Source organism: Protopterus annectens, chromosome 11.part0 (assembly GCF_019279795.1).
Source record: "Protopterus annectens isolate FY-2018-M chromosome 11.part0, PAN1.0, whole genome shotgun sequence".
Classification (NCBI taxonomy): Eukaryota; Metazoa; Chordata; order Ceratodontiformes; family Protopteridae; genus Protopterus; species Protopterus annectens.
In genome coordinates this window covers 95236077-95251035 of record NC_056745.1, presented here as the reverse complement: position 1 = coordinate 95251035, position 14959 = coordinate 95236077, and the positions used below count along the sequence as shown (strand labels likewise).

The window sequence follows — 14959 nt, the reverse complement described above, 5'->3', positions numbered from 1 at the left end:
TGCCTTGGTGCCTCTACAGTACAGAGGGTGACTGTATTGATGTGGTGCCATAGACCTGGCTTTGTGTACTCTACCCAGGACTGGTAGATATAGCCGGGGAAGATGAGATGAGCAGGCATTGTCAGCACCTCATGGAGATATTTATAAGGGATTTTATGCATCAGGGATGAATCCTAGCAGACATTGTGAATATATTCCAAGAATTAAGGGATACCATGACAGCATGGATGAACAGCAGGCAACTCTGTCAGTGAGCATATTTAAAGGTCTATCTATGACTTCAGCGGTGATAGTTTATACAGATGATATAATGAAACCTCAGTGATAAACATATTACAAGACAATATTGGAGAACAAGAGGGATACATCATTTTAAGATTAATGCGGGTAAAACAAACAGGGTAACCTTCTTTAATGACACATTAAATTATCAAATGGAAAGAAACAATGATTTTATTGAGTTAGTTGACATAATCCATTGCTGTGGACTAGAAATAGATTATTTAACCTCTAACAACAGACTGACAATATAATTTTAGATTATTTAACCTCTAACAACAGACTGACAATATAATTTTAGTCAGCTATATTATGTTCCAGTCAAAGATATTTCACAAGCAATATCAAAAAGCTGTTTAATGAACATTTGTTGTTGTCAAAGATTAATTATTGCTTAATAATTTATTTCTGGATACTTCTTAAAGATAATGGTTACATTAAATGTTTTAATCTTGCATTTCTAAAATTTAAGCAAAATTGTAGTCCAGGAAGTTACCATTGCTCCTTATACCTGAACACACAGGGCCCTTGTTTATTAGACAGAATAACATAAATACTGAGGATATTCTGCAGACAGAATTATATAAGTACTGTTTTTTTGTTTTATATTATAAATGAGTATGACATGCATGATTTAACTGTATGTGCTTTTCATAAACATTATGCTCTTGAGCAGATCCAACAGACCAAAGCCCTTTGCTATTCTTGTAAAAGGTTAAACAATGGGATGAGTCATTGTACACAATCCTTCCCCAGTGTGTAGGCATAGTACTGCATGCACAGAGTACAAATGCAAATAATCCTTCTCCTCAGTTATACATAGTTCACAGACAAAACACCAATGCCTACTTTCTAGCCCCAGTAGGTAATCTATGGACTTTCATCTAAGTAAAACTGATGGTTTTGCTCCAAGTAGTGTACAAGTCACCTATCCTGCTAATGTGCTTCTAAAGCATATAGAGCTTAGAAACGTATGAGTGTTGTTAAAACGCACACACACACAAAACTACTTTGCTTAGCAAGAAAAACTCTACCAGCAACAGAGTCCCTTGTATTGCAGGCCACATGTTTAAATAATTTGAGTTATCCTCACCCCACACAGTGATGCACATGAGCTCTTGCCAGTAGAAGCTTGCATAGCAGCAGATCTTCTCATTAACACCAAGTGTTAATGATCTTGCCCACTGTCAAGTCTAATGAGTGAAGAACCTTTATGAATCACCCATGGACATGACAGTGGAGGACAGCACACTTGACAAGTTCAGTACTGCTGGCCTTAGGTTAGCATGATAGTGCAATGTTGCACATCTGGGCAAAGCTATGTAATAAGGTATGCTTTGCGTATTTTATGATATAGCTCTCCCTCTGGTTTAGTAGTGCGCAGTCCTGTGAACCCAAGGCAAACAGTGCTGGGCTGCCCAGTTGCACAGGTTCACAGTGCAGCATCTAGTTTCTATAAACCCATGTGTAATGAGTGCAGAAGTATACCCTTAGCAGCAGCCTGTGTGGAAATGAAGTCAATGTAGAGAAGTTGCAGTTCTTACATGCAGCAGAGAAGTTACAGTTCTTACATGCAGCAGTGTGGATGACAATATAAGTGTAATGTTTTCTCCCTTTGCTCATAGGGAAACTGTAAATCTACTTAAGAAGACCTTGCAAGGAAAACCTGACATACACGCAAAGTTGTGAAGTGTATGATGCATTATGCTTACCTACTTTTTTGCAACAGTAACAGGCAAAAGAGTCTAAGGTGGTGAGAGACAGGAACAAGGTCTGTGTATCCCAGGCAGTGAGCAAGTCCACAATAGTCACAGAAAAGGCAGTATTGGGGCATAGTCACATTATGTGGCCATTTTACTGGGTAGATGCAGTCCCAGTACTTCCTTGCAGAAGAGTTTGCTGTCACTAGATCAGACAGATGATTAAGAGAATGGCAGCTGCTCCTGGCTTCTGAAGGTGTATCGATTGACACTGGATTACAGAATACACAGTACACAGTATGGTAGTATGAGGTCCTGTGCACAGTTCATGTGTAGGCAAGCTTTTTCATGTTCTGGGCCTGTCAGGACTATGACTGAAGTCTGAATCATGTGGCTGATTGCCAGAAAGGGGTGGGAGGTTGGCATAATGGTTAAAGTGTTTACCTTACAGACACAACGTACAGGGTTTGCTTCTAACATGGGTTAATTGGCTAGGCTTAAAATGGCCCACAGGGCAGTTAGCCTAGTACTATTCTATGACTTTATGACTAATACTAAACAATGGGAATGGAAGACTTGTATACCTCCGAGCACAATGTTTTTGAATCACTGGTACACAAAAAGGCAAGTGCTCAGAAATTGCGTAATTGTCCAGGTTGTGGTAGTTTGATAACTTTTAAGAATGCATCTTGCATCAAAAATAGATATATTCTAAATAAAGTTTAAAAGTATATTTATTAAATCACTATTCTGCAGTTTTATGTTTTTTTTTGGGGGGGGGGGGGGTTACTGTTTGCCATTTCTAAACTGCCTGGAATTTTGAAATTGTGTTGTTAAGCAAAAGATGACATGAAATGAAAAGAAAGAAAAAAATATGTGACAGTATATATGTATGGACTGTATAAAAACAAAACTGCATCTGTTGTATATGACATAAAAGTGCGATTTAAGAGGATTCTACAAACATGGAGAAGAATCGCCATCAACCATATATCAACTCCAGGTGGCTAGTGATTTCTACCTTCAAAAGATAAGATATGGTTACTGCAAAATGTTTTCCCCTCGGGAAGAGGAGACTGTTAGAGGGCAATGAGGGCTGTCTTGCCTTGTGAGATGAGAAATGAACTGGTTAACTGGGAGGATAGATTAATAGATTGTTTAGCAAGTGCAGACAAGAAAAGAAAGTCACTCCAGTTTTCATATGGATTTGTTTAGTAAAAAAAAAGTCAGCTCTTAACAAATGTTTTACCTTCATTTAATAAACAATATTAGTATAACTGTGAGCCCCGCTTTTTACTGCCTCTTTGAATATCACACAGTAATTTTCTTTGCCTTAACTTCTTTCATTCTCTGTATCATAAAGGTAAAATATAAATATTTTCGAATTATTCAACCATCAGTATAGCTGGCAAACACCGTGCAGGAAATGTTAGAATTTTCTGCTAAAATAAGTCACATAATTTAGTTTACTGCTTGTTTTCCCTGATGTTTGTTGTGTATTTACTGGTTGTTTTATATGCTTTTGTGAAGCCACAATGTTTCTTGAACACTGGAAAAGAAGGCAGATGAGACTGAGTTATTATTGGGATCTGACTGGTTTAGAAGAGGAAGAGGTAAGTAACCTTCTCTGCAATTATTTAAAACAGCAGTAGTTCAGCTTAATTGTGTCATTATTCTTGCTGTATCCATCATATTTACAACAGTCAGCAATAGTTCAACCACCACACGCACACACACACACACACACACACACACACACACACACACACACACACACACACGCACACGCACACAGAAAAAAAAGCATGATCTGAAAGGAGATTTTCTCACTCCTGAAATTGAATAGAAGCTGTAGAACCTGTTTTGTTAAAATTAAAGATTGAAAAGAAAAGAGCTTGATGTATCTGATATCTTGAAAGTGGAGATAAGATATTCTAATCTGCACATTTCTGTGCCACCACCATAAATGTGTTTTAGTGCGAGTCATGTATTATATGTTATGGTTTAGTAGTTTTCCTTTCTATTTTTATGTCTATTAGTGTGTCTGGCAGTTGGTGGTGAGGGTTATGGTTGTAAGCTGTAGTTTTTGTGGTTCAGGGTTTGATTCCCACAGCCCTTATTTATATACTATGTGACTTTGAGCAAGCCATTTAACCAGACAGTGCTTGGGGAAAATGAGAATTTGGCCTCAGCTTCTCTGTGGTCCTATGTTCAAGCAAAGTATCAACTTATGAACATACTCTCTCACTGAGCATTCAGACTACTTGGCAAATAAGATTTACTTTTACATCTACTCATGCACACAGAATAAAACAATTTATGACAGTGCATTGTATTATCTTGTATACAGACTAAGATATTTAGATTTCTTTTTCTTCAAACGCCTGCCATATGTATCTTTTCATAAATGTGACACACACCCTAGTTATACTTCAGTATTATATACGTGTCTTGTCATGTATTTCTGTTTCATATATAATGGTAAGAATGTACAGCCTACCTTGTATTATGTGTCGAGCACATGCTAGTGTAGCTGCTATTTTATAGCAGTAAATGAAACTCTGCATTCAACAAAAGCGATTGTATCCCATGAGGTTTAGCAGTCTACACAGCTCTGTTCTTAGTTTTTGGAGATGGCAAACAGGTTTGAGGCTAGTGCAACTTTATTTCATAGATAATGCATCTCTCTTTATTGGAAAGAGAACCAAAAAGGCAAATTAATAGTACTTATGTGGTTAGCCCTGCCATGGGTGACTTGTGTTTTTGTTGACTGATAAGGAATGGATTGAAGCATATAGCCTGAAGTACTTTTATTCTGTGCCGTGTGTCACTGACATTTAAGTTCCAGACATATCTGAGCATATTCTCATTTAGACATTTCTGAAGTTGAAGAGACTTTGTCAGAAAGACACTTTTTCAGTAAAACTTTCTCTCTGACTTCCAGGTATGTCCTTTTAGCTGCACATTTGTATGTTCATGTGTGTGTATTGGTTGAATAGACTGGATGAATGGGTTTATTTATTTGGTCTGGAAAATAACTATCTAGAAAGCTCTTTGTGAAATTTCAAAAAAAAAAATAATATGTTTTTAATTTTATTTTTAACATTTATTTATTGGGACCTTGTAAGAGGTGGTTGTTGAAAGCAGTAGGTTTGTTAATAAGTAGACATGAATTTATGGGTTGTTGATTGACTCATTGAAGAGGAAAGTGTCCAGGAAAACACGCAGCTCTGAAGTGGTTCCAATATACTCACTCCCTTTAAATTTTGAGATATCCCATTGGTGATGGGGAATATGACACTTCCATATTGTTTCTAGAGTTGCAGGTAAATTCTAAGAGTTGTATCCATTTGTCAGTTTCACACTGACTAATATTCGGTGCATTTCAGCTCTCCGTTATGCTTCTCTACCTGTGTCTCCAGTTGAGTAAAGAGAAGACTGTAGACTTTTCCTGGAACAACACAAGGGGACTGATATATCTATATCTATATATATATATATATATATATATATATCTATATATCTATATATATATATATATACACACACACACACATATATATATATATATATATATATATTTTTTTTTTTTCTGTGCTTACTGTTTGTAAAGATGTACATTGTGCAAAGCAGAGATGATGTCACCTATCTAGTGATAGTCTTGTGTGCTATAACTTCAATGTGTAGAATAAATTCTTAGTGGCAGAACACAGAAATATGCAGAAGTAAGGCTTAACTTCTCATGACCATTCCTTAAATGCACCCTTCATCATGTATGCCATTTGTACCACCTTATAAATGTAGTGGCTGACTTATTTTGTCCTCACTTATACCACTATCTGTAGATATTTCCTCCAGAGTTTTGGCAGCTGTATATTTTTATTCATTTCATAATTAACTTTCCACACTAAACTCTTGTCTATTTGTTAAAAAAATAATAATTGAAGGAAAAATTAAATACATATTTTACCACTGAGAAGAATGCTAGGCTCATTGCTTTTAAGAATAACTTTCAGATAGTAATTTCCAAAGGTCTGAGTTGTGTGATTAGTAGTCACTGAATCTCTAAAACAATTATAAATTTGTTGAAAAATATAATACATACTTCCAATATGGTGAAGAAGAATATTATAATTTACACAATCTGGGGTTTGCAGTTTAGATAGAGTCAGGACATCTGCCACCCACAGTATCAGTGATCAGTAAAATGGGTTCATGCACTTCTGCACATGCACACACACGTATATATGCTCTTTTTATATAGCACAAGTGACAGATATCCTACATTGATATTACAAAGCACAGCTACTGTAAATTTATTTCTCCTTATTGTTAAGAATAGCAGGTTTCTGCTTTTACAGGTTTAGCAAAACAGCATCCTTTCCTCCAAATTTCAGAAGTGTGTCTTAGGTGATCTTCAGATACTGAACAAATAGACACTTGCTTGTTTTGTTAAAATTAAAGACTGAATAGAAGAGTTAGATGTAGCTGACATCTTGAAAGTGAAGATATGATATTCTAATTCTCAAAGGGGAACTAGCTACATGTTCCCTGCTAGGTTTTATGACAGATTTACAGAGTAAGTGTGCTGACAGTAATTTGCCATAACCTATGTCACTACTTTCATAGTAAACTCTGTGCAAGGCAGCAGCTGTTTCCTGGGTTGCTGTAGAAGATTAATGCAAATTAGTATGGATGGATGGTATATAATATACTGTCAGAACACCTGCCATCCTGTGTATTGTTAAATATGTTTTACAGAATAACTGCCCTCACCACATGTTTCAGAAGTCAGCCACTGAAAAATAACAAAAAAGTATTTTTTTTTATTTTTGAAATGTAGAAATGTCCTTGTTTTAAAGAGTAAATGTCCTCTCAATAGTTTTCCCTAGTTCTTTGGTATATGTTATGTAATCAAGAAATCATGCCAAACACTGTAACAAGTACTTCCAAAACTGTAGTATGTGATACCCATACAAATAAAATAAAATATGTAATGTTAAGTTGTCTATCTCGCCTTCATTCTTGCTGGATGGGTTCGGAGCCGAACCTCGGCTCCGACTCGGCCACTCTAAAAGCTCGAGAGCTAGTTCCACTGGCTCAAGGCTCCCCTATATCCCACAATGCTAGGCGGTAACTCCTCAGATCTCGTTTGCCGCTATAGCGATCGAGGTGCGTTTCAACCGGCTTGTCAGGTCAGTTTAAAAAAACTAGTTAATATCTTAGTTAAACTCCCCTTTAAGTTAGTTTTCTTCATAGTTTTATTAAGTAAGTAGTTCCCTTCCTTTTCCAGTCAAAATTTTCCCTTTTTTTTCCTGAAACTCACTTGAGTTCTTCCCTTGGGCCTTAGGCCCAGTCCCTCCCTTCCTACTAGTTGGAGTGATTGTGTTTGTAGGGACTTAATTTTCTAAATTACTTGTAATTTAATTTAATTGAAGTTTAATTTAAATTTCTAATAAGTGTAATCGGTGTGTGTGTGTGATTGTGTGGTTACATTTTTTCTACTTTAGACATGTCTAAGGATTCAAAGGTCTCAGGCTTTAAGAAGTGTGACTCGTGCTGTCAGAAGATGTCTCTGACAGATGGTCACACTTCTTGTGTGTACTGCCTGGGACGTTTGCACCTGCAGGACTCGTGCTGTTTGCCATGGCTTCAGCCCTAGAGTCCTGCAGGAGCATAAAAATAAGCTCATTCTAAGGGGCTTATTGAAGCCTGAGGGTCCCCCGACTCAGTCTTCGGGGAAAGCCTCAAAGCCTACCAGACCATCGGCTTTGGTATCTGAGTCGTCTTCTGGGGCTTCGAAGGCTGTTCGAACATCGGCTCTGGCCGGAGCCGATGATTCTCGAACTCATGTCCCTGCTATTTCCTCGGCTCCAGTCGGAGCCAAGGCAGACACCGGTGAGTCGGCTCCGATCAGATTGTCGAAACCGACCTCCAGAAAAAGGTCCCGGTCACCATCTATCGGCTCCGTTCATTCGGCTCCAGCATCTCCATTGCTGTCTGAACGGAGCCATAGATCTCACTCCTCTAGGTCGTCGAGACTTTCAGATCATGACCTTCAGAGGGTAGTGAGTCGACTTCTTAAGTCCGAGGCACTGGCCCAGATGCTTCAAAGCCCAACTCAACAGTCGATGGCTAATCCCATCACTCAGAATATTTCTCCTCCGACTCCTTTGAGTTCGGAGCCAGGACGGCTCGGACCCGAGACTGTGGCTGCGTCGGAACCGATACCGTTGTCTTCGGTACCGTCGTCTTCTCCGATTTCTTCCTTGGAGGAATCTTGGCGCCGGATTTCCCGCTTCAGCTCCGAGGGGGCGAGTGGCATCGGACCCTTGTCCGACCCCGCTCTCCCTCTCGGTGCTTCGGCGCTTTTGAGTTCGGCTCCGACATTGGCCTCGGAGCCATCACTGTCGGTGCCGGGGGAGGTTTTCAGCTTTTCAGAGCAGGGACCTCTGGTTCTGCCTGACAGGGGTGCCTTCGAGGTCATGAGGAGCGTGTTAGAACCTGGTTCGACACCACAGTCGGCTCCATCTGCCCCTCCCTCCACGGTGCCTCCGGTGATTTCTGCTCACTCCCTCATCCCGGATCACAGAGAGCCAGCTCCTCAAGTATCCCCAGTGGGTATTTCCTCCTCTTCTGAGGCCTCTCCTGACCCGGTAGGAGAGCCTCCTAGGAAGAGGCAGTGCAAGAGGAACACATTGACTCCCCTGAGTCTGTCACCTCTGACACCAATTTAGAGGATTCTGAAGGGTCCCCTCGTTCCCCCTCTGAAGATGTCTCTTTTGCAGACATCCTCGAGATCCTAAAACAGAAGGGGAATTGGCCAGCCCTCAACCCTTCAGAGGATGAATCGGTGTATCTTGAGGCATTTGGCTCTCACCCTTCCACCTCCTGGGTGTCCCCTCCTTTTGACCCCCTTATGCAGGTGGTGGCAAAGAAGGCCTGGACGGCTCCTGACTCTGTGGACCCCACCCCCAGGAGACCTTCAAAGTTTATCACTGCCCCCAAGGACAAAGAGTTTTTGACCAAAGGCGTCTCTGTGGATACTATGGTGGTGGCTGCAGCCACCAAGAAGGAGCTAGCTGATCCTTCGGTGCCTGTCCATCCTCCTAACAAGGAGTCTAGGACTATGGACAAGTACGGGAAGCGGATGTTCTCGTCGGCGACCTTTTCTATGCACTCGCTGAACTACCTTTGTCATTTCACTCGTCTCCAGAGAGATTTGATCAAGGAAGCGAGTGAAATGTTAAAGGATCCAACAGCTGCAGGTTTTCAGGATAGGATGAACTCTCAGCTGGCTACCCTCAACTCAGTAGTTAACTCCTCCATGTGCCTCCTTTTGTATGCTGCGGATGGAGCGAGTAGAGCGGCAGGTACAGGTGTGGCCTTACGTCGGCACGCCTGGATGCGGCTATGTAATTTTGCGGACCCTTTCAAGGCGTTCTTCACTAACTCCCTGTTTGATGGATCATCCCTCTTTTGTCTTCAAGTGAAGGAAACGCTGACTAGGTGCGAGACTGAAGGCAAGACTCTCTCTGCCATGGGAGTCCATTTATCTACTCCTTCTAGGCCTTACCCCAAAGGCCAGAAGGGCGGAAAGATGTGGTTCCGCAAACAATCTCAAGGAGCTTTGCCTGACGCACAGAGTTGGTTCCCCTCTAGAGGCAGAGGGGGGAACAATAATGGTAGACGCCGCCCTAGAGGCAGAGGGGGCCCGCAGAATCAGGGCAGTCGAGAGACCTTCTCCGACAAGCCCTTTCAGCATCCCTGTGGTGTTGCCCGACTGTCCACCTTTGGAGGCAGTCGGGGGAAGATTATCTCTGTACCCAGAAGCCTGGCAATCCCTAACTCAAGACAAGTGGGTACAGTCTATCATTTCCGAAGGCTATACAATCCCATTCTTTCGCATTCCAAAGCAATCAAAAAATGCCCTTCCAGATGTTCCACCCAGTCAAAGGGAGCAAGCAGCACTAGAAATATCAAAGCTGCTTGCAAAAATAGCCATTCAACCAGTTCCAGCAGACCAACAAGGGTCCGGAAGCTACTCCAAATTCTTTTTGGTTCCAAAGAAAACAGGGTACTGGAGACCCATTTTGGATCTCAGCAACTTGAACAAGTCTGTCAAGAAAACAAAATTTCGGATGGTCACGCTGCAGTCCATTCTACCCCTTTTGGGGCGGGACAACTGGATGTGCTCTATAGATCTCCAGGATGCGTACTACCACATCAAGATGAGCCGACGCTCCAGGGGATTCCCCCGCTTCAGGCTGGGAACCAGTCATTTCCAATTCAGGGCCTTGCCCTTTGGACTCACTACAGCCCCCGAGTGTTTACCAAATGCATGGCAGTGGTCGCCTCTCATCTGAGATGTCAAGGATTCCAAGTGTTTCCGTATTTAGACGACTGGCTCCTTACAGCACCCACCAGGCATCTCCTACTTCTTGCCAGAGACTATACCTTTCACACATGTCAAACATTAGGCATTTCAATAAATTACGAAAAGTCTGTCTTGTCGCCTTGTCGTGTTATTACCTTCATAGGCGCAAATCTAGACACAGTCAGCATGTCAGCCAGACTCACAGAGCAGAGAATAGCAGACATACACAGACAAATCTCTCTTGTCTTGCAAAGCAACAAAATCAAAGTCAGACTGGCCCTGAAGGTCTTAGGGATAATGGCGGCTGCTATCCCTCTTCTTCCTTTAGCCAGATTCCACATGAGAATCTTACAATGGATGCTATTCACACAATGGTCGTACCAACAACTTCCAATGTCCCATTCCATTACGATAACACAATCGTGCAGGAATCATCTTTCTTGGTGGATCACATCCCCCCAGCTCTTCCTAGGAAGACCCTTTGTTCCTCCCCCTCCGGTTGCTACACTGACAACGGACACCTCCTTGATCGGGTGGGGGGGGGGCATTACCAAGGCAGGACGGTTCAGGGCATATGGCAACCTTTCGAACCCCACTTGCACATAAATGTCCTAGAGATGAGAGCAGTGCTTCTAGCGTTGCAAGCCCTACAAGACTCTCTTCCCAAAGGAACTATAGCAATTCAGACAGACAATATGTCTGTAGTGTGGTACATCAACAAACAAGGCAGAACCAGATCCTACCCCCTATGTCGAGAGGCACTCAGATTGTGGCAATGGGCGATTTCTTCTCAGCGATTTCTGTTAGCAACACACATTCCCAGGAAGTCCAATGTGATTGCGGACAAATTGAGCAGAGCTATTCTCATGCCTCACGAGTGGTCTCTGAAGAATTCAGTGTTGGACAAAGTCTTTCGAAAGTGGGGCCGACCTTGCTGCGACCTTTTTGCTACTCCCCAAAACAGCAAGTGCGACGATTATTTCACCCTCTTTCCCCAACCAGGCCATCCCAGCAGAGACGCTCTAGTCCACGATTGGCCCCAGGGACTTCTGTATGCTTTTCCTCCCTTTCCACTGATATCTCAACTAATACAGAAAGCCATTGCTCAGAAAGCTTCCATGATCCTCATTGCCCCTTACTGGCCACGACAGGTTTGGTTCCTATTTCTTCACCGTTATCTGTTGGAGCAACCCTGGCATCTGGACCCAGTTCCAGACCTCTTGACCCATCAGTCGGGTCAGTTGTACCACTCCCTCCCTTCTCTGAACCTCACAGCATGGTTTCTCCAATTCCAACTCTAGCCAGGCTTCCTCTAATATCTCACTCAGCTCGAGATATATTAATAGCCTCTCATAAATCTTCCACTCGGAAGATTTATCATAGTAAGTCGAAATGTTTTTCCTATTGGGCGCATTCAAAGGATATAGATCCTTTCACTGCTTCCATTCAATCAGTTCTAGATTTTCTAGACGAACTTTTCCACTCAGGTTCGCCTCCTTCTACCATCAAGGTTCAATTGGCAGCTATATCTAACTTTCATGTTGGAGTCTCAGAGTCCTCCATTATGTCTCACAAACTCTGCAAAGCCTTTTTAAAGGGAGTTTTTCTCCTCAAACCACCTATCAGGGATCCTCCTCCTCTATGGGATCTCAACTTGGTTCTGACGTCCTTGATTCTTCCCCCCTTTGAACCTGCGGCTTCATGCTCAATGAAATTGCTATCTTGGAAAACACTCTTTTTGGTAGCTATTACTTCAGCCAGAAGAGTCTCTGAACTTCATGCTCTGTGTAGTCAATCCCCTTATCTTTTGTTTCATAAGGATAGGGTGTCCTTACGTACCAACCCGTCCTTTTTGCCTAAGGTAGCTTCACCGGCAAATTTGAATCAAACCATTGATCTTCCTGTGTTCTTTCCTAACTATTCGAACAGATCGGAACAAAAATTACATTGGTTAGACGTTCATCGCCAACTTAGGTACTATTTAGACAGGACCAAACAACTTAGGAAGTCTGATCAACTGTTTGTTTCCTATGCAGAAGGCAGAATGGGTCTTCTAGTTTCTAAGGTATCTCTTTCTAGATGGCTTACTTCATTGATTACCTTTATGTATGAGATCAGACATCAACAGTTGCCAACCAAACCCAGGGCTCATTCAACTAGAGCTTTAGCTACATCTATAGCTTTCCAAGACAGACTGCCTATTGATTTGATTTGTGCTGCAGCTACTTGGGCTTCTCCCCATACCTTCATTTCTCATTATAAGTTGGACTTAGCCTCTAGAGACCGAGCCAACTTTGGTTCCACTGTACTCAAGAGTCTGTTCTGATAGGCCACCCGGGACAAGGTGCTAGGGACGCGGTCCCATCCAGCAAGAATGAAGGCGAGATAGACAACTTAACATTTAGAAGTTATGTACCTACCATAACGTTCCATGTTAGTTGTCTTCTTCTCGCCTTCTTTCTTGTGTCCCACCCTCCTTCCCCCTAGCCTGGACAGACCTAGAGGAGTTTGTTTTGTGACCTTTATCCTTTCTACCACCTCTATATATGTATATATGTATATATATATATATATATATATATATATCTTCAGTCAGGTTTAGGGCACCCTTTTAGTCAGCCTATAGAGGTGGGTTATTCCTTTTCTCCTATATTATGGAATTTTCCTAGCTGGGCCTAGCTTACAAACGAGATCTGAGGAGTTACCGCCTAGCATTGTGGGATATAGGGAAGCCTCGAGCCGGTGGAACTAGCTCTCGAGCTTTTAGAGTGGCCAAGTCGAACCCATCCAGCAAGAAAGAAGGCGAGAAGAAGACAACTAACATGGAACGTTATGATAGGTACATAACTTCTAATTTCCCCACTGTGAGGTACAGCTGTGCATTCTTGCACACTCACATGCCCCCCTTTATAATCAATATACACTTGTTTTATAGTGAGTTAAAGAGGAATGATGGCATACCCCAAATACCCCAAAATAAAATCTGATGCTTTGCTGTAAGATGTTTTGTAGTTGTTTTCATACAAGATGTGGTTTCATAACCTGCAAACACAGCTAATAATGTATGTAATTGTGAACTGTCTCCATTTATTAAAATGTTTTAATTCCATATGGTTGTAATGAGGCCTGTTAACATTTAAGTTCTCAGATGATGTTATTTTTTAACCAAAGGATTTTGATGTCTAGTAATACAGATGGGGAAAGAGTGTTCTATTTTCTCACCATACTTGGGAGATCTAATTAGTAACAATCAATTGCCTTGTATTCGTTTTGAAAGTTGTGTATGACCAAATGATACTGTAAGGTTATCCAGTCTCATGTAGTTTTAAGATATCATCCACATTCATAACAAATGATACTGTAAGGTTATTCAGTCTCATGCCGTTTTATGATATCATTCACATTCACAATCTTGCTATGACATAAGTGCATATGATGGCCTGTATGGGCAGTAAGGTTACATTTTTCATTATAGTTATCATGTTTCACAATGTTTATCTTAAATGAAAAATATTGTTGTGTCAGTTTAAGCTGGGCTATCTGTATTTTTTGTGGTTGAAGAATATTAGCCTTACCAATGTCCTGTACAGGAGTGTTTGAATTCCACTACACCTGGAAGTATAAATCCTCATTACAGAGTGAATAATTCCATATACCTGTTTTTCCAGCAAATGGTCTATCTGCCTATATATATATATATATATATATATATATATATATATATATATATATATATATATATATAAGCACTACCAGGTTATACCTCATACCATGCTTTTCGGCCCCAAAACTTGGACCGAACCACAAAAGGAGGGGGAGTATCGATATTCATCAAAGATACCCACACCTCCAGGTTGGTGGCAAAGCACAAAGCATCAGAGACTATCCATGTACAACTAACAGTGGGTAAATCTGCCTTCCAGTTTATAGCCTGCTACAGACCACCCTCCCAAACCCAGGAACCCCACTCGGCCTTCCTGAGAACACTGGAAAATATGAAGGTCGCTCCAAACACCATTATATTGGGCGATTTCAACTACCCAAACATAGACTGGGAGCATTACTCTAGCTCCAACACCCTAGCCCAAAGGTTCCTAGAATTTATAAACTCAAATGCTATGGAACAACTTGTTACCACTCCCACAAGCGGGGGGAAAACATACTGGACCTGATCATCACCAACATGGTGACTCTATGCTCCAGACCAGAAGTGTATCCCTCACTGGTAAGATCAGACCATAAACTAATCTCAGTGGATATTCACATCCCGACCCCACCCCCTGCCCAGAAAACCACAGTGAAAAACTTCTCTAAAGCAAATTTCACACTCCTCAAAACCGAGGTGGAATCCTTCAAAGCCCCCGGGCCTGTGGAAAATACGGCCCAGACCTCAGAATCCTTTATAAATGCATTCTATGAACACCTTCAGGAATGCATGGATCATGCAATCCCAAATAAAACCAAGATCCAGTTCTCCAAAGGCAGACGTCCTATCTGGTGGACCCCAGCCATAAACAAACTATACAATAGAAGGAGGAAGCTACTAAATGATAGAGCAAAATCCCAAAAAGGGAAGGCATCACTGATCAGTATTAGCAAAAAA

General features: G+C 41.5%; 1 protein-coding gene across 1 annotated transcript in view; it reads left to right on the top strand.

Moving 5' to 3' along the window:
* LOC122815187 (anoctamin-2-like) overlaps positions 1-14959 on the top strand; it is a 2140961-nt gene that overhangs the window by 1252899 nt on the left and 873103 nt on the right. The window contains exon 13 of the mRNA XM_044087470.1: positions 3510-3592. Within this exon, the coding sequence (XP_043943405.1) occupies positions 3510-3592 (83 nt within the window). The remainder of the gene's footprint in view (positions 1-3509; positions 3593-14959) is intronic.